Here is a 24912-nt window from a genome sequence, read left to right as displayed (position 1 = left end):
AGGAGGGAGAGAAAAATAAAGAAAAGAGAGAAAGTAAAAGAGATAAACTTAACCTTAAAAATCTCTGAGTAGGGGTGCCTGGGTGGCTCAGTTGGTTAAGTGTCCAACTGCGGCTCAGGTCATGATCTCACGGCTCGACCCCGCATCTGGCTCTATGCTGATAGCTCAGAGCCTAGGGCCTGCTTCGGATTCTGTGTCTCCCTCTCTCTCTGCCCCTCTCCTGCTCACATTCTGTCTCTCTCTCTCTCAAAAATAAATAAAGATTAAAAAAAATTTTTTTTAATACAAAGGTATAAACCAATAATTAGATACCTGGGAAAACATTTCTACAAATTTTTAGAAGACAGAAAGAGAATAGAAGAATAAGAAAGAAGTGACGACTCAGGGGGAGAGAAAAATGAGGTCAGGAGTACGCAGAGGGGGAAAGGAGCTGATCGGACTTGCAGAATCCCCGAGCAGCTTTTATGTAGGAAATGATGAGTACAGAAGGGTAGAATGAGTAGTGGGGTTGAAATCGGGATAATTAATTAAGAGTGTGACCCCCCCAGAGCCTCAGTACTACCTCCCTCGCAATCTCCATAGTCAGTAGCCAAGGCACTAGGCCTTGGGCAAAAACTGTGACCTCTCTAAAGAATGACAATTTCCTGGCAAAAAAAATTCCAACCTTCTGACACTTAGGGCAACTCTTGCCCCAAGTAACAGTCAACTCTTCACCTTCAGACTTTACTAGTTAAACCCATGAGTAAATAATCCCTATGTAGAGAAAGCCTCTCAATTTTTTCATACCTCATTTTTTTTAAGTTCACTTACTTATTTTGAGAAGAGAGAGAGAGCATGAGCAGGGGAGGGGTAGAAAGAAGGAGAAAGAAGATCTCAAGCAGGCTCTGCACTGTCAGCATAAAGCCCAATGAGGGGCTCGATCTCACGAACTGTGAGATCATGACCTGAGCTGAAATCAAGAGTCGGATGCTTAACCAACTGGGCCACCCAGGAGCCCCTTTAATACCTCATTCTTAAATATAAGTGGACAGAGAGATATTATCTGATTTTTGATAAAAGCTAGGATCATAAAAGAGAAAGGCCAAGATAGCTAGAGAGGAAACACCTTAAGATCTTCCAGAAAGCAGAACAAAAAGATCAAGGTTGAGAAAACATGAGAACATAGAAGAGAAAGAAATTATCCCACAAATGAAGAACACCCATCTTTAGACTAAAAGAACCCTTCAAGCAACCCATAATGAATGAAAAACAAAACCTCATATATATATAAATCATTGTAAATGTTTCAGGACACTATGGATAGAGTCCCTGAAAGCTTCCAGACAGGAAAAAATAGTCCCCTACAAAGGGTCTTGCAAAGACTTCATACCACCCAAACTAATAATGTGAAAACAGAATAAAGGCATTTTGAGATGTAAGGACTCAGAAAAATTTATCTCTCACAAGCCTCCTTTTAGGGAAATGAACTGAGAATGTGCTCCACCAAAACAGGACAGAAAACCAAAAAGAAACATATGGAGGGACACTTGGGTGGCTTAGTTGGCCTGACTTCGGCTCAGGTGATGATCTCACAGTTCGTGAGTTCAAGCCCTGCGTCAGGCTCTGTGCTGACAGCTGGGAGCCTGGAGCCTGCTTCAGATTCTGTGTCTCCCTCTGTCTCTGTCCCTCCCCTGCTCGCACTCTCACTCTCTCTCTCTTTCTCTCAAAAATAAACATTAAAAAAAAAAAAAAAAAGACGACATGGAATCTGTAAAATAAAGTGCTAAATATATAATCTATATATTATAAATCTATAATATAAACTGCTAAAATATAAGAGTATCAGTTAGAGAGTAGTCCTAGCATGACATCTAGCCACTTAAAACTGGAGCAGGAGAACAGAAGTTCAGGTAGGGAAGTTTCTGGAGGAAAATGTGAATTGAGAATATTTGATGAGATAGAGAATTTAGAGAAAGACAGAAAAAAAGGCTATGAGAAGGCAAACAATGCAAAAAAAAAAATCCTAGGAAAAAATTAAAAATCTCTAATATAACCATAGCTACCACAAGACCTTAACGGTGAACAATGTTTACACAGTTGTACTGTTAAGCTTTGTTTGTATTAATTTTCAGCCCTTAGAGCAAGGAAGTAACAATTATGATTACAGAGTGAAATGTAAATATTACCAATGTTGACAGTGTAAAACTAAAGTTTACCGGAGTTGGAAAACTGAAGGCAAGGATGAAAACTAATGGGAAAGGAGAGGGAATAATTACCGCATTTTCAAAGTGGAGACTCTAGAGTTAGTGGTCAAAAACATTAAATATAGTACTACCATTTATGAAGGTAATCAACAGATTTAAAAGAGTTCTATACTAAAATCAACCACCCAGGCAACAACAGATGTTGGCGAGGATGCAGAGAAAGAGGATCTCTTTTGCACTGCTGCTGGGAATGCAAACTGGTGCAGCCACTCTGGAAAACAGTATGGAGGTTTCTCAAAAAATTAAAAACAGAACTACCTTATGACCCAGCAATTGCACTACTATGTATTTATCCAAGAGATACAGGTGTGCTGTTTTGAAGGGGCACATGCACCCCAGTGTTTACAGCAGCGCTATGGACAATAGCCCAAGTGTGGAAAGAGCCCAAATGTCCATCAATGGATGAATGGATAAAGAAGATGTGGTATATATATACAATGGAGTATTAACTCGGCAATCATAAAGAATGAAATCTTTCTAAAAAAAAAATTTTTTTAAATGTGTATTTATTTTTGAGAGAGACAGAGACGGAAACGAGTGGGTTAGGGGCAGAGAGAGAGGGAGACACAGAATCTGAAGCAGGCTCCAGGCTCTGTGCTGACAGCTCAGAGCCTGACAAGGGGCTCAAACTCACGAGCTGTGAGATCATGACCTGAGCCGAAGTCGGACACTCAACCGACTGAGCCATCCAGGCGCCCCATACTCGGCAATCACAAAGAATGAAGTCTTGCCATTGCCAACTACAAGGATGGAACTAGAGGATATGATGCTAAGCAAAATCAGTCAGTCAGAGAAAGACAAATATCGTATGACTTCACTCGTATGTGGAATTTAAGATTCAAAACAGATGAACATAAGGGAAGGGAAGCAAAAATTATATCAACAAGGGAGGGGGACAGAACATAAGAGACTCATAAATATGGAGAACAAACAGGGTTGCTGGAGGGGTTGTGGGTGGGTGGATGGGCTAAATGGGTAAGGGGCATTAAGGAAGACATTTGTTGGGATGAGCACTGGGTGTTACACATAGGGGATGAATCACTGGAATCTACTCCTGAAATCATTATTGTACTCTATGCTAACTGGGATGTAAATTAAAAAATAAAAATAAATAAAAAATAAAAAATTAAATATAAGGGTTCTATAATATTGGGAGAAGGAGGAAGGGGCATATAAGTGAAAGCCTCATTTGTCATACCAAGAAGTTAACAGATATTTCTTAAATAGGATAACTCAAGAAAGAACAATATAGGCATATTATTCAGAAATATGAAGGTTAATGTCAAAGAATATTAGCTAATGAGATAAAAGGGATTGCTTCTAGTAAGTGGGACTGGTGGGATCTACTCTACTGTATGCTTTTATAACCATATATATCAATTAAAACTATTTAAAAAAAAATAAGTATAAAACAGATAGGTTCTTTCAGAGGTCACTAGTAACAGAATGTCTCCATCCAGTTTTGTGGTGAAACAAGTGTATATACTTCTGCCCAATTCTATATCCTGAAACAGTAGCTTGGCACATGCCCTTTGAAATGCTAAAACATAAGGCTTCATAGCAAAGCTCAATGGTCAGGGTATCTGTGAACTTTAGTGTCAGAAAGAACCAGGTCTTAATTTAGACGCTTCCACTTGCTGGCTCTATCACTTTGTACAAGGGTCACTCTTCTTCTTTAAAAGTAACTTCTTCATTCATGAACTGGAGGAAATAATGTTTACCCCTGGAGTTAGAGAACCCTTATAGTTAACAGTCGCTGATTTATAGTAAGCAATTGATACATGTTAGCTTTAATTATTACTTACATTGGCCACCACTTTTACTTCTTTGTACTGTGCTTCATAGAAAATTCCAGCATTTTCCAGTGCTTCTGTTAGTGAGGGCCCATTTTTCACCTGCTTATCTAGACCATTCACAAATTCCTCGAGCTTGGAACTTGCCTCTTCAAATTCTTTGGAGAACTTCTTTCCCCCTGTCTTATCTAAAATAACAGAGGAAGTATTCATTACAGGATGAAACAGAAAACGTAAAAAAATTTAATCTTTTGAAGAAAACCCCTCTTTACATAACTTGTGAACCTCTTCTTGCTGTGTTAGTACGCAATATCCTTAGTCTCAGTTTCACCTTAAAGGAGCTTCTCCAAATCACAAAACCCACAAAACATATTATTAAAACAATTCATGTGAACCTGCTAGAGTGCAGCCAAAAGTGTATCATGAAGGCTCCTGTAATTAAGGTGAAAAAAAGAAAGTTCAGCTAAAAGGAAGTGTGTTGACTGTTTTTCTTCAAAAACTGGATGCTGAGCTGCTAATTAGGAGTATCAGGATGAGGCTCGATTCTGTTCTTCACTTAGATTCACTATGGAATGTGAGAAAATGGAGGTTCAGAAAAGTAAAGATGAACACTGAAGATATATCACAGTAAAAATTCTTCCTTCCTACCTGAAGATCCCTGATAATTTGTTATCAGCAGAGTACAAATCACAAATTGTTTTTTCAATAATAGTGATAGTACAAAATGTTACTTACTCTCCTAACTATCCCCATCTTTCCCAGTGACTACCAGAACATGGCTTCAGATGTGGGTACAAATTTTGACTTTGCTTTTTATCAGCTGTATAACTTGTGCAAGTTATAATCAGTGTTCAGTTATAACCTGAAGCCTCAGATTTCTCGTGTACAAAATGGAAGTTTTTAATATGCTTCTGGGTTGTTGTGAGTATTAAATTACGTAACGACTGTTAGATTTAAAGTATGGTGCAAAGGGGTGCCTGTGTGGCTCAGTCAGTTAAGCGTCCACCTTCAGCTCACATCACAATCTCATGGTTAGTTAGTGAGTTCGAGCTCCATGTCAGGCTCTGTGCTGACAGCTCAGAGCCTGGAGCCTGCTTCGGATTCTGTGTCTCCCTCTCCCTCCGCCCCTCCCCCACTTGTGCTCTGTCTCTCAAAACTAAATAAATGTTAAAAAAAAAAAAAAGTTTTTGGGGCGCCTGGGTGGCGCAGTCGGTTAAGCGTCCGACTTCAGCCAGGTCACGATCTCGCGGTCCGTGAGTTCGAGCCCCGCATCAGGCTCTGGGCTGATGGCTCAGAGCCTGGAGCCTGTTTCCGATTCTGTGTCTCCCTCTCTCTCTGCCCCTCCCCCGTTCATGCTCTGTCTCTCTCTGTCCTAAAAATAAATAAACGTTGAAAAAAAAAAATTAAAAAAAAAAAAAAAAAAAAAAGTTTTTAAAGTATGGTTCAAGAACAAAACAGGTGCCAAAATGAATAGTTGGCAGCCATTTACTCATGATTTCAAAAATATTTATCAAATGCCTATTTTGTAGCAGGCATTACTCTAGGTACTAGGATACTGCATGAACAAATAAGGATAATTTCTACCTTCACGAGATTTACATTCTGTTAGAATGTAAAAAGTGTTACTTTTTTTTTTTTTAAACGTTTATTTATTTTTGAAACGGAGAGAGACACAGCATGAACGGGGAAGGGGCAGAGAGAGAGGGAAACACAGAATCGGAAGCAGGCTCCAGGCTCTGAGTCATCAGCCCAGAGCCCGACGCGGGGCTCGAACTCGCAGACCACGAGATCGTGACCTGAGCCGAAGTTGGACGCTCAACCGACTGAGCCACCCAGGCGCCTCACTAACACTTTTTTTTTTAAATTTGTTTATTTTGAGAGAGAGAGAAAGTGTGAGTTGGGAAGGGGCAGAGAGAGAGGGAGAAAGAGAAAATCCCAAGCAGGCTCCGTGCTGTCAGCTCAGAGCCTGATGTGGGGGTTTGAACTCATGAACCATGAGATCATGACCTGAACCAAACTCAGACACTTAACTGACTGAGACACCCACGCAATCCTCTAGTACATTATTAATTTATTATTTATAATTTACAACCCAAGGAAAAGAGACCAACTAACTAGATGTTATGGGGCACTACACTGACCTTACTAAAGAACATACCCAGGGGTACCTGGGTGGCTCAGTCAACTGAGCATCTGACTCTTGAGTTTGGCTCAGGTCATGATCCCAAGGTTGTAGTATCAAATCCCGTGTCGGGCTCTGTGCTGAACGTGAAGCCTGCTCAAAATTCTCTCCCTCCCTGGGGTGCCTGGGTGGCTTAGTCGGTTAAGTGTTCGACTTCAGCTCAGGTCATGATCTAACGGTCCGTGAGTTCAAGCCCCTCGTCGGACTCTGTGAGGTCCGTTCAGAGCCTGGAGCCTGCTTCGGATTCTGTGTCTTCCTCTCTCTCTGCCCTTCCCCCACTCATGCTATGTCTCTATCGAAAAATGAATAAACGTTAAAAAAGAAAAATTAAGAAGATTCTCTCCTTCCTTCCCTCTGTCCCTCTCCCCAGCTCATGCTCGCTCTCTGCAATAGATGAACTTTAAAAAATAAAAAATAAAGAACATACCCAAGCCACATTATCACACATGTGAAATACATTTGTCTATATACAACCTAACACAGCAAGAAAGCACTAGAAGTAAGGAAAGGGAAAGAATTGTTTTATGATTTTTTTTTAGATTTCTTTTTTCCCCTGCTTTATTGAGATACAATTAAAATATAACACTGGGTAAGTGTAAGGTATGCAATGTGAAAGACAGGACTTTACTTATGAAATTCATATGCATGAAATCACTACCTGGAAAACCAGAAGTGCCACAACTGGTCTCCAAAATCTAAGGTTCTCTTTAGGGGAGAAGCCAGTCTGATCATTGAAAAATTACAGACCTGGGAACAGAATCTGAGGTATTCTATTTAAAAAGATGTAAGTATTACCTTTTAAACACTTGAGAGTTTCTGTGCTGCACACATCCACCCTCATAGTCGACAGCTGTTTTTCCTTCAACTCTATCTGATCCTCTGAGCGCTTGTACAGTAACAGCTCTTCAATGAGGGCCTGGGACTGAACACAGACCAGAGTCATATTCATTTATGAAATCATTCATTTACTCTATCTATTCCCATTAACATAAAACATGTCTAAAACCTAACAAAATCAAGAGGAAAGAGGCTCTTTGCACTTCCTCATAATCAGAGATATTAATACCAATTTTCATACCAAAACTGTATTTTTAGTTATATACTTTAAAAGATCCTATCCTTGATTATTCAAAGCTAATTGATGCATACAAAGTTAAGGCTAAGACAAAGGTCCATTTATATCTTCCTTAAATTTTAATGGGATACACATAGTGTTATATTAACTCTAAGCAAGTTCTAATTTAGTAGCACTTCACCAAACGATGAACCCCTTGTCAGGGGCCTCGGCTGGTAATAGAACCTGGCTGGTCATAGATATTCTGGAAGAAGGTTAATTTTTCCATTAAGGCAACATATAAAACTCTATGTAATATAATCCCAACCTAGATTGCTTCAGAACAGTTCAAACTTGTTTAAAATATAACTGATGTACAATTGAATAAAAATAAATTTTACTGGACTATATAGGGAACTATAACAAAACGGGTGAATAAAGCTTTGGCATGTTAAATGCATTCTTTAACTTACTCGAAATTCGGCAACTATCTTAGACTTGAGAGCAGCTTTTGGATTCGTGGATGCTGTTGAATTAAATAAAAGGTCATTAAGAATACAGACACAAAAAGTTGACAAATAGTGAGGAAGTTTTTCAGGTCTATAATTAAGGGTGTATTTATGAACATATATCAAATATGCACATTTAAGTAATAATATAATTCCTAGAATAAGTATTTCTGTAATATTTCATATTCCTTGAATATTCATATTCCTCAGATAAGAAATTTCAACACTTCCACGCATGGCCAATATAAAAGTGTACTCTTTATTTATTTAATTTAAAAATGTTTATTTTTGAGAGAATGAACACAAGCAGGGAAGGGGGGGATGAGGGGCGGGGCGGGGGGGGGGGGCAGAGGATCCAAAGCAGGCTCTGTGTTGACAGCAGTGAGCTCGATGCAGGGCTTGAACTCATGAACCGCGAGATCATGACCTGAGCTGAAGTAGGACACTCAACCCACTCAGCCACCCAGGTGCCCCTAAAAATATACTATTTAGATACATCTAACCTACTTACCTCCAACAGACCCTTTAAATCACAAAGTCCTAGAATTATGGATTTGGAGATTCTGAGATACATGAAGTACCTTGTTTCCTAGTCTAAGAGGATCTCAGTACCTCAAATTAAGAGTGTTCAGGAGCGGGACATCCAATTAATCCTGAGCACTGGCTGAAGAAAATTGCTTACAAACATCAACTCTATTCCTACGATTTAAGCTTTGGATTTCTTTTTCTGCTGACTCAATTCACAGCAAAAACAGGCAGGGAGAGTTCTAAGCACATTACCACTGTGGTTCAACTTGGGCTGAAATGATGACTCTTGCTCTTCCTAAGCATGCAACTTATGAGCAAAAGGATGTCAGGACTCCCTTAATCATGATGAATATCATATACTTGCTGGAGTGAAACCATCCCAAGTGTCTTGTTTTACCTCCCAATTCTCACTGTCTTCTACCTCGTTCCCTCCACACCAAGTCCTTCTCAATCAATATTCCTCAGTTTGGCCCACAGCAGCCTATCACATGCAGTATTCCACTCCCTTGATCTCATGCTGGGTAAACATGAGAAACATAGCAGGAGCTCCTGTTAGAGAGTGGGCTTCTGGCCAGGATTTGAGGCCCATGTCTAATCTGGTAGAGTGTCCCCAAATCTGAAGGATTTCATGGCTCCCACATAAATGCTTCTTAATGCCTAGTCTCCTCTTCAGCTCTGTTGTTTAATGCCAGCTGCCTCTACCTTCATATATCTTTCAGTCTGAGAGTTAGCCTGGGCACTATCAAGCATTTTTCTTCTTTCACTCCCCCAACTACTCTTGAATCTTCACTCATTTAAACCCTTTTTCTGCATTTCCTTTGTTTAAAAGTAGGGGGGTTTTTTTGTTTTTGTTTTTTTAAAGAAGTAACTCCATGATGGCTTGTTTAGTATAAGTCACTGGGTCACTCTCCCAGGCCTGGAAAACACAGGCTTCCCCATGGTTTATGCCAGGTACGATGTCAAATGGTCTACATTTTCTTCTGCTCCAAAAAGAGGAGGTAATTTTATATTAGTTGAGATTTTGTTCCTTACTTTGTGATTTCTTCCACTGCTTATTCGGTTGTTTGTTCAGATTTTCTTTCAGCTGCTTCTGAGTTTTGAAAGTGGTACCTGGAAAACATTTCAGTTTTTGCAATCTGGCATTATGGGAAGCTGTTCTGTCTGTCCACTTCAGTGTCAAAGTTGTAGCATTGAAAAAAGGCAATCCGAGACTGTGTGTTGTTTCTTTCTTTCTTTTCCTTTCATTTTTATAAAAAAAATAAAAACACCCACCAGATCTAAGAAGCTGTCAAATAAACATGATTTCTATCATCAATAAAATCACTGATTTTTGAGAATAGGGCAGGAAGCTTAAAAATACTAGTTACCACATTCAAATGAAGAATTTAACAGCTTCTTAGAAGATACTATTTTTAAAGCAAATTTCTAATCAAATAATGTCAAGGTGTCAGATATCACCAACTTCCATTTAATGACTCAAGTAAATACACCTAATACATCGGAAGTAAATAACTTCTTAAAAATACACAATTTATTGCAAATCTAAACCAAAACAGAGACTAAAGAATGCTTAATATATATGCTTAATATCAAATAGCTTACTGGAAACTGAAACCCCATCAAAAAAAATCTTCCAACAGTAAATGGACAGGGCAGTAATTGTTAAAACACGAATAGTTAAAAATGCTCAATGTAAAGTAAGTGTAGGAAAATAATCAGCCATCATCACTTAATATGCATGACTTTCTCTAGTCAATACAAACAAAATCCAACCCTCCCCAAACGAATTCTATTTAAATTTTAATTCAAACAGATTTTTGTTAAGTATTTAACTTTAAATAAATAGGGCCCAATTCAAAACTTTATTTTTCATTGTTATGCAACAGGCCTACATCTATAAAATGTATATAATTTTAAAGACTCGATGATTTTTTTTTTTTTTTTTTTTTTTTAAGGAGAGAAAATACACTTACTCAAAGCTTCTCTCAGTGCCATTATCATTTCTTCTGGGTACACATTTCTATCTTCCCAGATTTTGAAGATTCGTTCTATAGACTTGGAGACAGATGGATCCCTGAGAAGAAAAAGTGACACATATAAAAATGTGAATTTATATCTCAAACTAAAAATCTGAAACAAAATTATTTTCCAAATGTCTTCTGATGTTTAAGATATTTTTTTTTTTCAGGGTGCCTGGGTGGCTCAGTCAGTTGAGTGTCTGACTCTTGACTTCAGCTCGGGTTGTGATCCCAGGATTGTGGGATCAAGCCCTACGTTCAGCTCCACACTGAGCATGGAGCCTATTTAAGATATTTTCTCTCTCTCTCCTCTCTCCCTCCCTCCCTCACCCCCACCCCCCTGCTTGCATGCTCTCTAAATAAATAAATAAATAAATAAATAAATAAATAAATAAAATTTTTTTCCTACAGTGTCTAGTAAGCTAAAATCTTCACTCTTTTGCCAAACCATAAGAAACTCTTAAAAACTGAGAACAAACTGAGGGTTGATGGGGGGTGGGAGGGAGGGGAGGGTGGGTAATGGGTACTGAGGAGGGCACCTGTTGCAATGAGCACTGGGTGTTGTATGGACACCAATTTGACAATAAATTTCATATTTAAAAAAAATCTTTACTCTTAAAAATTTTTTCATTTTAATTTTTATTTAAATTTTTAAAAATTGAAGCACAGTTGACACATTAAGATCATAAACATTCTTATTTAACACTTTTTATCAATGACGTTTATGAGGTTATGGACAGTGTGCTAAGCCTTCTGACGGATACGAAGTTATGAGGGCTGGTCCACATGCTCACTGATGCAACTGGCATTCCAAAACGCAGGTGAATTTAATAAAATGAAATCTAATATAGAAGCATCTGGCCCCCAAACCAACTATACTAGTACAGAATGAATGTACAGTGTTTGGCAATGCTATAAAGTGTGCTGTTTCTTAAAGGTACAGTTGGAAATAATCATGAATCAATCATGTACTGTAACAAGTTTTTCAGAAGGCTATCCCCTAATACTGTAAGAAAACACATCTAGAATGAGGGAGGGGAGGGTTATCACTTTTCTGTTTGCTTTACAGATGGGAGTTCTGCATCAGCTGGTCATCATACTTTAAGGAGGAATATTGTTAAAGAAGTATTTGATTACTAGGAAGCAAAAATTAAAATCATGTCTTACCTGAAACTGTAGAAGAAAAACAATGCAAAAGAAACAAACCAAAACAAAACAAAAAGACAAAATGGGAACTTAATCTCTTCCCAGGTGAATCCAGCAACCCATATGGAGACTGAAGATAAAAAACTGAGTGATACCGGTTTTATGGCTCCTTTCAAGCAGGAGACTCTATAAATCTGTAACATCATGTATCACAAAAGACTTTCTAACCAAATAACAGCATGTATAGGAAAGAGAAAATTGTATTAAACTTCTACAGATATTTTCCACGGATTTATGAACCAAGGCACTCTATTCTCATTTCTTGTTTTTTATGCTGATAATCTTCCTCTCATATACATTTATATATATATATATATTTTACATATAATAGTATATATAGTATTCATACAGTAATATTATAGTAGTATATAGTATATATAAGTATGATATATATGATAATCACTATAATATAAATACTATATATAATATACACACATTATACTATACATATTATGTGTATACATAACACTGAAATAATTATGGGAAACTATAAAGAAAAACTTGACTGATTTTCACCAAATGGAGATTTACAGTCTACCTACTTCAGTATTCTACCTTTAAGTCTTTTTTTCCACTATGGATGCTACTATTGTATATGAAACCAATTTTATATTATGTATGTGTGTGTCCATAGCTGTATTCTATTCTTTTCATTTAATGAAACAAGCATTTCCCAATGTTCCAATCAATTCCTTATAAAAATTACTTTTAAGTTTTTTATGTTTATTTTTGAGAGAGAAAAAGAGAGAGAGACAAGAGTGTGAGCAGAGGAGGAGCAGAGATAGAGGGAGACACAGAATGTGTAGCAGGTTCCAGGCTCTGAGCTGTCAGCATAGAGCCCAATGCAAGGATCGAACCGAACCCATGGACCGTGAGATCATAACCTGAGATGAAGTTGGACACTCAACCGATTGAGCCACCCTTTGCATCCCTAAAAATTACTTTTATAATGACAATACTGTATCATCCAAAATTTATCACCTGCCTACTGTTATGTACACTTAGGGTTATTTCTAGATTTGTTACTATAATTAATACTGCAATAAGTATTTTTTGATCAAGGTCTTTCTCCTTAATAATGCCAAAATGTTTTTTTCTTTTTTTTTTAAATTTTTTTTTTCAACGTTTATTTATTTTTGGGACAGAGAGAGACAGAGCATGAACGGGGGAGGGGCAGAGAGAGAGGGAGACACAGAATCGGAAACAGGCTCCAGGCTCTGAGCCATCAGCCCAGAGCCCGACGCGGGGCTCGAACTCACGGACCGCGAGATCGTGACCTGGCTGAAGTCGGACGCTTAACCGACTGCGCCACCCAGGCGCCCCCAAAATGTTTTTTTCTAAGAGGGTTATACTCCAACCACCAGTGTAAATATACTGTTCACCAAACTTCTGCAGCAATGGTTGGTCTCACTTCAATTTGTATTCATAATCTCAATTTAACCATTTTACCCTCTTAAAAAATTTTTACTCTCAAAAATGTCATTATACTTAGAAGTAGAATCACCCCAGACCTAAAAAATTTTCAAGATTTTGCCACATTTTCTTCATCTATCTTTTCTTTGTTACAGTATTTTTTCCTTTTCGTTTTTTTACACTGAAGATTTATTTTTTAGTTTATTTATTTTTGAGAGAGAGCAAGCGAATACAAGCGGGGGAGGGGCAGAGAGGAAAGAGTGAGACACAATCCAAAGCAAGCTCCAGGCTCTGAGCTGACAGCACAGAGCCCAACGTGGGGCTCGAATCCATGAACTGTGAAATCATGACCTGAGCTGAAGTCGGATGCTTAACTGACTGAGCCACCCACGTGCCCCAAACTGAAGGCTTATTTATTTTTTATTTTAGAGAAAGAGAGAGAGCATGCATGAGCGGGAGAGAGGGGAAGAGGGAGAGAGAGAATCTTAAGCAGGCTCCACGCTCAGCATGGAGCCAGATGCAGGGCTCAATGTAACTAACCGTGAGATCGTGACCTGAGCTGAAATCAAGAGTCAGAGGCTTAATTGAGCCACCCAAGCACCCCAAGATTTGATTTTTAAGTAATCTCTACACCCAATGTTGGGCTTGAACTTGTAACCCCAAGATCAAGAGTCACATGCTCCACCAACTAAGCCAGGCAGGTGCCACTTTGTTGCACTACAGTAAAACTTTGGTTTGTGAGCACAGTTCGTTCTAGAAACATGCTTGTAAACCAAAGCACTCATATATCAAAGTGAATTTCAAGAACCATCGGGTCAGTTGTGATCATGTAACATTTGGCATCATATTGCGAGACATCACTCATTTATCAAGTTAAAATTTGTTAGAAATGTTTGCTCACTTTGAGGAACAGTCACAATACAAGTTACATTCAAGGTTTTACTGTATTTTATTTTATTTATTTTTTTAATTTTTTAAATGTTTATTTATTTTTGAGACAGAGAGAGACAGAGTATGAATGGGGGAGGGTCAGAGAGAGAGGGAGACACAGAATCTGAAGCAGACTCCGGGCTCTGAGCTGTCAGCACAGAGCCCGATGTGGGGCTCGAACTCACGGACGATGAGATCATGACCTGAGCCAAAGTCGGACACTTAACCGACTGAGCCACCCAGGTGCCCCAAGGTTTTACTGTATTTTAAGGCAAATCCCGGCTATCATGCCATTTTGCCCCTACTCTAAAAAAATTCTAACAGTTGGTTATACAACAGTGCTACTACCATGCCTAATAAAATTAACAGTAATTCACTGGCACCATCTTCATTTGTTCTATAATCAAATTTCCTTGAATGTTTAAAAAATGTCCACTTATGGTTGGTTTGTTTGAATTGGGATTCAAAGAAGGTCAACACATTGCATTTGGTTATGTCTCTTAAATCTTTTTTAATCTAGAGCAATTAGATTACATTGTTCTCAGTATTTTTCCCATGCCATTTACTAATGCTGCAGTTGAGGGGTCAGCTCTCCAGCAGAACATTCCACACTCTAGCTTTATTTATTTGCTTCTGTTGGTGTCATTTAACTTGTTCCACTGCCTGAATTTCTTCTAGATGAAAATTATTTGCATTACATACATGCTTAAATTGGGAGAGTGAATACTTAACCAATGATACTATATACTCTATACTGTATCCTTCAGGACATACACAAATGTCTGGATACCCCACCTTTAATAACACTAAAACTGATCAATGGAATGAGGTAATATTTTCTCTTGTGAACTGCGCCTATCTGCTCACTAGCATTTTAGTGTTTATCTAAGGATTAAGTTTATATATAAAATATTAATTATTTTGCCAACATTACAAATACCTTTGCCCATTCTGCACTTTAATTTTTAAAAAAATTTTTTTAATGTTTATTTATTTATTTTTTTAATGTTTATTTATTTTTGAGACAGAGAGAGACAGAGCATTAATGGGGGAGGGTCAGAGAGAGGGAGACACAGAATCTGAAACAGGCTCCAGGCTCTGAGCTGCCAGCACAGAGCCTGAGGCGGGGCTCAAACTCACGGACCTCGAGATCATGACCTGAGCCGAGGTCGGCTGCTTAACCGACTGAGCCACCCAGGCGCCCCAATGTTTATTTTTGAGACAGAGAGAAACAGAGCATGAACGGGGGAGGGTCAGAGAGAGGGAGACACAGAATCTGAAACAGGTTCCAGGCTCTGAGCTGTCAGCACAGAGCCCGACGCAGGGCTTGAACTCACTGACCGCGAGATCATGACCTGAGCCAAAGTCGGCCGCTTAACCGACTGAGCCACCCAGGCGCCGCTGCACTTTAATTTTTAAGTTACATTTTACAACAGAATTTTTTTTTTAAGTTTATTTTGAGGTGGGGGAGGGGCAGAGAGAGAGAGAGAAAATCTCAAACAGAGAGGAGCCTGATGCAGGGCTCAAACCCATGAACTGCAAGAGCATGACCTGAGCCAAAATTAAGAGTAGGACGTTCGGGGTGCCTGGGTGGCTTAGTCAGTTAAGCAAGCGTTCTCCGACTTCGGCTGAGGTCACGATCTCACGGTTCATAAGTTCAAGCCCTGCATCAGGCTCTGTGCTGACAGCTCCGAGCCTGGAGCCTGTTTTGGATTCTGTGTCTCCCTCTCTCTCTCTCTCTGCCCCTCCCCCACTTGCACTCTGTGTGTGTCTCTCTCTCAAAAATAAACATTAAAAAAAAAAGCATATATATAAAAAAACAGTTGAACGCTCAACCACCTGAGCCACCCAGGTGCTCCATAAAACATGTAATTTTATTTAAAAAAAAAATTTTTTTTTCAACGTTTATTTATTTATTTTTGGGACAGAGACAGAGCATGAACAGGGGAGGGGCAGAGAGAGAGGGAGACACAGAATCGGAAACAGGCTCCAGGCTCTGAGCCATCAGCCCAGAGCCCGACGCGGGGCTCGAACTCACGGACCGCGAGATCGTGACCTGGCTGAAGTCGGACGCTTAACCGACTGCGCCACCCAGGCGCCCCATAAAACATGTAATTTTAAAACATAGCCTTGTTAAAATAAAAAGTGCTCTCTACTGCCACTTTGCAAGTATAGGAAATCTACCAGAGACTTAAAAAACTGTAACTTATTTTATTTCTCCTTTAATGATTAACATAAAAAAATATAGCTGCATAATTTACTTTATTAAAAAAATTTTTTTAATGTTTATTTTTGAGAGAGAGAGAGAGCACGAGCGGGGAAGGGGCAGAGAGAGAGAGGGAGACACAGAATCTGAAACAGGCTCCAGGCTCGGAGCTGTCAGCACACAGCCCGACACAGGGATGGAACTCGGGAATGGTGAGATCACGACCTGAACCGAAGTCGGACACTTAACTGACTGAGCCACCCAGACACCCCTATTTGCATAATTCATTTAAAATCTACTGGGTATAGGATATAAAGTCAAGTTCTAATCTAAACAGATCTCCCATTAATTGTTCCAATATCATAACTTCTCTTTTCCTTAGATATACTGTGCTTCCTCTAGCATATATTCAATTATTAATATTTTCATAGGCTGCAAATTCTGTTCTGTTAACCCATTTTTACATTATACAGTTGACCCTTGGACAAAGTTGGGGGAGGTTAGGGGTGCTGACCTCAAATCCCTGCAGTTAAAAATCCACACACAACTTCTGATTCCCCATTAATTTAACTACTAATAGCCTACTGCTCCCTTACCAATAACACACACAGTTGATTAACGTATTTTGTATGTCCTATGTATTATATACTGTATTACAATAAAGTAAGCTAGAGGGGCACCTAGGTGGCTCAGTCAATTAAGCATCCGACATCAGCTCAGGTCATGATCTCACAGTTCGCAAGTTTGATCCCTGAGTTGGGCTCTGTGCTGACAGCTCAGAGCCTGGAGCCTGCTTCAGAATCTGTGACTGCCTCTCTCCTGCTCACACTGCCTCTCAAAAAATAAATAAATGTTAAAAAATTAAAAAAAAATAAAGCTAGAAAAAAATGTTATTATAATTATAATGAAAAGACATATAAACTACTTTACTGATTGACAAATATCCAGGTATAAGTGGACCCAAGCAGGTCAAACCCATGTCATTCAAGGGTCAGCTATACTGTATTATCTCCAAAGCTATAGCTAGCTTATCTTCCTTCAGTACAGCTACATTTTGAAACATTTCTTATATTCTCACCTGTTTATTTTTCCAGAGTAAATTTAGAGTAATGCTAAGTTCCAAAAGAGAGGAAATTTTGGTATTTTTAATTTGATTTAATTAGGCTGCTATATTAATGTGGAGAAAGGATTAACTTTCTAGTAACACTGAAGAATTACCAACACATTATTCCTCATTGTAGCAAAGCATTAATATTTATGAATTTGTATTCAACATTCCCCAAAATAACTTATTCATAAAGGTTTCAACATATTTCCTATTACGGCTATTTTTAAATATTTCACATATTTTATTACTAGTATGACTCACTATCCCTCCTATTACTAACTTCTCAGACTAAAATTGATTCAAAAGTTTACTTATGGTAAATTGTCTCAGCTTCTGTTTCTCTGGAATTATCTTTATAAGGTTTGAATGGTTCTTGCAAGTAGTTTTGCTTTGTACCTATAAATGCTATAAAATACTTTTCACAACTGCCACCTGGCTTCCACCGTTGCTGTTGAGAAGTCTGTGGTCAATCTAATTGTAGTCTTGTATATGGGATGTCTTTCTGTCTTCTCTTTGGCATTGTTTTTTATTTTTTATGTGGTAAAATAAAGCTTGCCATTTTAACCATTTTTTAAATGTGTTAACTCCATGGCATTAATTATATTCACAATGCTGTACAACCACTAGCACTACCTATTTCCAAAACTTTTCATTATCCTAAACAGAAACTCTGGAGGCGCCTGGGTGGCTCAGTGCTTGAGTGTCCAACTTTTTATTTCAGCTCAGGTCATGATATCATGGTTCATGAAGTCAAGTCTGACCTCAGGCACTGTGCTGACAGCCTGATAGCGTAGAGCCTGCCTGGGATTCTCTCTCTCTCTCTGCCTCTCCCTTGCTCATGCTTTCTCTCTCTCTCAAAATAAACAAACATTAAGGAAAAAAAAAAACCCCAAAAAACAAAAAATGAGAAACTATGTACTTGTTAAACAATTAACTCCCTGTTACCCCCTCCCCTAGCTCCTGACAACTTATCTGTTTATTGTCTCTATTTGGATATGCTTATTCTAGATATGTTAGCAATTTTTTTAATGTTTATTTATTTTTGAGAGAGAGAGGAGAGAGAGCGCATGCATGCATGCAAGTTGGGGAGGGGCAAAGAAGAGGTGGGAACAGAGGATCAAAGTCAGACACTTAACCGAGCCAAAGTCAGGCGCTTAACCAACTGAGCCACCCAGGTGCCCTCCACCATTTTAAGTGTGCAGTTCAGTAGTGTCAAGGGCATTCACACTGTTGTACAATCAATCTCCACAACTCTCTTCATCTTGCAAAACTCAAACTCTATACCCATCAAACATCATCTCCCCTTGTCCCTACAACCACCACTGTACTTTGTAAATTTGACTACTATAGTTACTTCATCCAAATGTCATCACACAATACTTGTCCTTTTGTTTTTGTTTGTTGTTAAGTTCTTTTCAAAGTAATCTCTACACCCAATGTGGGGCTGGAGCCCACAACCCTGAGGATCAAGAGTCGCACACTCCACCGACTGGGCCAGCCAGGCACCTCGGTACCTGTCCTCTTGTCACTGGCTTATTTCACTTAGCTAATGTCTTCAAGGTTCATCCATGCAGGATTCTCTCCTTTTTAGGGTTGAATGGCATTCCACTTTATGTATGAACCACATCTTGCATACCCATTCTTCTGAAAATTGGTACTTGGGTTGCTTCTACCTTTTGGCTATTATGAATAAAGCTGTTTTGAACCCTCATGTACAAATATTTGAGTTGCTGCTTTCATTTCTGAGGAGTAAAGAACCAAAAGCAGAACTGCTACCTTATACAGAAATTCTATGTTCAGTGTTTTTAAGGAATCATCAAACTGTTTTCCATAGCAGTTACACCATTTTACATTCCTACCAGAAACATAGAAGGTTTTCCCCATCCTAACACTGGTTATTTTCTGGTTTGGTTTGGTTTTGTAATTTTATTACAATGACTGGGTGTGGACTTTTTATTTATCCTGCTTAGTGTATGTTATGTTGCTTTACTGCAGATTCACGTTTTTCATCATTTTCAGAGAGTTCTCAGCTATTACCTCTTCAAAAGAACTCAGAAGTTCTCTCCTCTGGAAAGTTATTTGATATTAATTAGGCCTCTTATTCCGATCTTTTTTCCACCTCTCTCCAACTGCTGCATTTAATTTCTTCAGAACTAATTTTTTAAATTTTTTAAAAACATTTTTTAATGTTTATTTATTTTTGAAGGATAGAGACAGAGTGTAAGCAGGGGAGGGGCAGAGAGAGAGGGAGACACAGAATTCGAAGCAGGCTTCAGGCTCTGAACTGCCAGCACAGAGTCTGACACTGGACTTGAACTCACAAGCCGTGAGATCATGACCTGAGCTGAAGTCAGACACTTAACCAACTAAACCACCCAGGCGCCCCTCTTCAGAACTAACTTCTAGCTTAATCTTTTTCCTTTGTAGAATTCCTGTTGGTTCTTTTTCAAATCTATCTACATATCTTATCCATTGTTCATTTTATTCCATTTAATCTTTAACATTTCTCACATAGTTGTCTTATATATTCTTTCTGATAATTCTATCTGAAGTTCACTGTAAGGGGATCTAAAGCTGTTGATTCTCCTTCACAGTGGTCTGTCTTCCAATGTGTTTGGTTATTTTTGATTATAAGCACATATCTGTTTGATTTTAATCTATGGGGTTCCTGGTGGTCTAAGAAGGAAATGTATTCTTCGAGAGAAAATTTATACCGTAAGCCAGGGGTGTTCAGGACTCGAAATCACTTTATCTCTTTTCTCCAGAGTCCCAGTCTAACCCCCAGATCGCATGGTATTGACATAGGCATATTGGTTAACGTCAGCTCTGATAGTCTACTATGTCCATTATTGCTAGGTCAGCTTATATTCTGTCAAGAATGTAACTGTTTCATAAAAAAAGGAACCCTTTGGAATTGATGGCTGGCCATTCAGCCAGAAGTCAAATCATAATATCTATAAATGTATGTCTTTCCAACTGGACTACAGAGCTTCTTCACAGCAGAGATAATAACTTATTTGTTGTTTCTTGGGCACCTACAAGGTGCTCACTAAATAGTAACTGAATACATGACAACTGGTTTTGGTTATTTTCAAACCAAACTATTCACTATGAAGTCCTCAAGTAAAATATATTGGAAAAGTAGCAACTGTTAAGAAAATATACAATTAAGACCAGGTTATAATATTGTAAGAGCAGCACCCAAGATGGAGAAACTAGAGGTTTTAGTTCTGGTTTAGTAAGAAGTCTTTGGGGGGCTAGATTGGTTTGTTTATTTATTTAGATTTTATTTTTTAAGGGCCACCTGGGTGGCTCGGTCGGCTGAGTGGCCCAACTCTGGGTTTCAGCTCAGGTCATGATACCAGGGCTGTGCGATCAAGCCCTGCATGGGGCTCTGTGCTGAGCATGGAGCCTGCTTGGGATTCTCTCTCTCTCTCTCTCTCTCTCTCTCTCTCTCTCTCATCTTCTGCCCCTCCCCACTTTCTCTCTCTCTCTCTAAAGAAAATTAAAAATTAACAACAACAAAAAACTTTCTAAAAGATTTTATTTTTAAAGTAATCTCTATACCTGACATAGGGCTTGAACTTAACCCTGAGACCAAGAGTCCCATGCTCCACCAACTGAGCCAGCCAGGTATCTCTAGGTTTCTTCATTTGTAAAAGTGATTTTTACTAATTTGTTGGCTCTAAAATTCCTAAATTTGTTCATTATTTATACAAACACAGAACTCTCAAACTTCTACAATTCAACCATCTCTCTCTCATATTTAGGAATTCTGTGAAAATAAAACCAAAACAAAACCCAGAATGGCAGTTTTACTTACCTTGTTATTCTAGGCCTCTATTTTAGCCATTACTGATCACAATCTCAATTTCTACAGAATGTACAATTATTACCACATACAACACAAGAAATTAATTATAAACTGTGTTGTTTGACTTATAAGTAACAAATAACAAGCTGACCTTATAGAATTGCTAAGATATCCAACAGATGCTTCCTTTGCTAGCACCCCCCCCCCATTTCTGACTTTAAAACAGTGAAGTATTGGCAAATTATTTCAAAGCATAAAGTTGATGAAGAGTACAGAAGGATGGGGTGCCTGGGTGGCTCAGTCAGTTGGGTTTCGGATTCTTGGTTTCGGCTCAGGTCATGGTCTTGCGATTTTGTGGATTCAGGCCCTATGTGGGGCTCTGCACTGGCAGAGTGGAGCCTGCTTGGAGTTGTCTCTCTCTTGCGCTCTCTCTCTGCCCCTCCCCCACTCACGTTCTTTCAGAATAAATAAACTTAAAAAAAAAAAAAAAGAAAAAGAGTACAGGAGGAGGTGCCCAGGAATCACAGTCAAAATAAACAGAGCTAAACAGCACAATCTTGTACCTCACTCAGGGGAGTATTTTTGATCAATATCTTATTTCTGGGATTTCATGTATCAGGTGCTTAGTGAATATTTGCTAACTGACTGAATGGAAGACTAAATAATAGGTCAACTTAAGGAAATAATCAGTATTTAATCAAAAACCTTGGAGTTTAGAAATTAGATGAAGATAGATTTTACCTCTAAAAACTTGCTACTCTGCATCTCCTAAAATAATCTCCATTTATGCGACTTATCTTTTTTATTTGCCTATAACAAATATTTTCCCTAGTTTGTCACTTGTCATTAATTTTATGGTGTCTTATATAATGCAGAACTCTAATTCTGATGTAATTAAATTCATAAATATTTTATTATCAGTTCTTTGTGTCTTTATAACAGCTTTTTAACCATTAGAGTCATAAAAGTAGATTTGTTTCTAACATTTTTCTAATTATAAAATTTTTTTTAATGTTTATTTATTTTTGAGAGAGAGAGAGAGAGTGAGAGCAAGTAGGGGAGGGGCAACAAGAGAGGGGGAAAGAGGATCTATAGCAGAGATCCTACGGTGGGGCTCAAACTCATGAACTGTGGGATCATGACCTGAATCCAAGTCAGATGCTTAACCAACTGAGCCACCTAGGTGCCCGTGTTTCTAACATTTTAAAAGTTTTGTTTTATACACTAAGGCAATTTATTTGGGATATATTTGTGTGTAAGGTATAGAAAAACATTTAACATTTAATTTTATTTTTTCTGCACGGAAAGCCTACGTTCCAAACTCACTTATTGAAGAGTTCATTTTTCCCCTAATAATTTGTAATGCACTTCTACCATTACAACTTCTCCCACATATGTATAGTTCCATTTCTGGGCTTTCTGTTTTGTTCCTTAAATCTATCCTTACACTGATACTACATTCATTTATAATTACTATAGTCAAATAATAAATCTTGATGTTTCGTAAGTTAAGTCCTACTCACTGCTAACCAACAGTCTTGGCTACTTCTAGACATTGACTCTTCTATATGAACTTTAGAATCAGTATAACAAGTTTCTTTAAATGTCCTATTGGGATTTTTATTAAAGTGTACTATACTTACATGCTATTACCTTTTGTAACAGTTTATAATTTTCTCCAGAGAAGTCTTAACACCCTTTTATTCTAGATACCAAATATGGCTTTATAACTTTTGTTACTGTTATGAATGTTTTTCTATATTTTTTGGTTGGTTATTTCTGACATATTGAAATAACCTATTGATTCCTAGATGTTGATTTGTACCCAGCAACCCTGCTAAATCCTTTTTAGCCCTTGGATTTCCTATGAAGGTAATCGCAAAGTCTCCATATATCTTTTTACAGTTTTATGATCCCATTGGTTACATTCTATAATTCTTTAACAACTACAAATTAGATTTACAAAGTAAGTATAAAGCAAATACCACGGGAACCTGGGTGGGTGGCTCAGTCAATTAGGCTTCTTACTCTTGATTTTGGCTCAGGTCATGATCTCAAGAGTTCTTGAGTTTGAGCCCCATGTGGGGCTCTGTGCTGATAGTGCAGAGCCTGGTTTGGATTCTCTGTCTCCCTCTCTCTTATCTCTCCCCTGCTTGCACTCTCTCTTTTAACAACAAATTACAAATTGCAATGCAAGCATGATAACATATAAATTGTTTTCATTTTATCAAGCCTATAATACTTACTATTCAATTATTTCACCATTTTTCTTCATCTAAATTACTGAAAATATTTTTCACAGCATATGGTGAAATCATTAGTGCCTTCACTTGATGCAAATAATTATGTATATATTAAAGCCATATTTAATCTGTTCTCATTAGCTTCTGATAAAGTAGTATCATCTCATGCCAAAATATGCAATCACCAAAAAAAAACAAAAACAAAAAACCCCACACCAAAAAAACACCAAAAAATGCAATCACAAACACATTAACACAGCTACTGAAAATGAGTTAAGAACTGCTATAAAATATTCATACAGGGGCATGGCCAATTTTCTTAAAAAAATTTTTTTTAACATTTATTTTTGAGAGACAGAGACAGAGTACGAGACGGGTAGAAGCAGAGAGAGAGAGAGAGAGAGAGAGAGAGAGGGAGACACAATCTGAAGCAGGCTCCAGGCTCCAAGCTGTCAGCACAGAGCCCGATGTGGGACTCAAACCCATGAACCACGAGATCATAACCTGGATTGAAGTTGGACACTTAACTGACCGAGCCACCTAGGCACCCCACCAATTTTCTTAATGTTAGGTGCTGACTTCCTTAATGATTTCCTTGTATTTCTTCTATCTGTGGGACGGCTTGATAGAATCCATTTTATTAATACCAACAAATAGTTGTTTCATACCCCATGTGTAAGCCAAAAGGGCATGCTCATAGGTCTGACCATTCTTGGAGTTACTTTCTTCAAATTCACCAAACACCAGCAGCAACAATCAGGACAGCACAGTCAGCCTGAGATGTACCTGTAATCGTGTTTTCTATAAAGCCTGTGTCCTGGAGCATACTGAGGGTCACATAAGACTTGTTGTCTTTAATTTTCACAGGGAGGTATCAATGGTGATGCCATGGTCACATTCAGCTTTCAATTTATCGAAGATCCAGTACTTGAAGGAGCCCATTCCCATAAAAGCAGCTGCTTTCTCATATTTTTCATCCCATCACATTTGTGATCAAGTGGCCAGCAGTGGCAGACTTGTTTTCCAACAACAACCAGTGTTGATATAAATCCTCTCCTTTACCATTCTGGCTTGGCTTTAGTGGTGGTTTTCATGACACTTGTGTTCGGGTGGCAAACCCATTGCAAAACAGGGAGATGTTCTTATGGAAAGATTTCTGACTGCTGATCGAATTTATTCGGTGGTTATAGGATTATTAAGTCCTCAATTTTTTCTTTGAGCCATTTTAGTTACTTGTATTTTTGATGAACTTAACCATTTTGTCTAAATTTCCAAATTCACTGGAATAAAGCCGTTCCTATTATTCTTTTATGGTCTGGAACATCTGTAATCATACCCACCTTCTACATTCTTTTTTCAAAGTTTTATTTATTTAAGTATTTACTCTACACCCCACATGGGACTCAAACTCATGACCCCAAGATCAAGAGTCATATGCTCAAGCGACTGAGCCACCCAGGTGCCCCAAGAACAGAGCCACCCAGGTGTCCCCAATTTCCTATCTTAAAGTAGTTTTGTATCATTTATTATCAGTATTCTCATCTGCAAAATGAAGATAATACTTTTTGCCTCTAATTATATTATATAATTGGTTTGAGAGTCAAAGAATAACAAACATGGAAAGGAATGTGTTAAATTATATACTAATATAAAAATATTAAAAAA

At 38.2% G+C, this 24912-nt stretch overlaps 1 protein-coding gene across 10 annotated transcripts in view; it reads right to left on the bottom strand.

Moving 5' to 3' along the window:
- Positions 1 to 24912, bottom strand: part of RPRD2 (regulation of nuclear pre-mRNA domain containing 2) — a 106503-nt gene that overhangs the window by 27007 nt on the left and 54584 nt on the right. For 6 of the 10 annotated variants that reach the window (XM_045479038.1, XM_045479037.1, XM_045479043.1 and 3 more), the window contains exons 3-7: positions 10283 to 10383; positions 9342 to 9419; positions 7746 to 7798; positions 7014 to 7140; positions 4049 to 4224 (exon numbers count right to left, since the gene is read on the bottom strand). In XM_045479038.1, the coding sequence (XP_045334994.1) occupies positions 4049 to 4224; positions 7014 to 7140; positions 7746 to 7798; positions 9342 to 9419; positions 10283 to 10383 (535 nt within the window). The remainder of the gene's footprint in view (positions 1 to 4048; positions 4225 to 7013; positions 7141 to 7745; positions 7799 to 9341; positions 9420 to 10282; positions 10384 to 24912) is intronic. The other 4 variants (XM_045479040.1, XM_045479042.1, XM_045479045.1 and 1 more) reach the window with 1 other exon arrangement.

The sequence above is a fragment of the Leopardus geoffroyi genome, chromosome C1 (genome assembly GCF_018350155.1).
Source record: "Leopardus geoffroyi isolate Oge1 chromosome C1, O.geoffroyi_Oge1_pat1.0, whole genome shotgun sequence".
NCBI classification, from domain to species: Eukaryota; Metazoa; Chordata; class Mammalia; order Carnivora; family Felidae; genus Leopardus; species Leopardus geoffroyi.
Note: the sequence above shows the minus strand (reverse complement) of the source record. Positions and strands in the feature narration are given on the sequence as shown.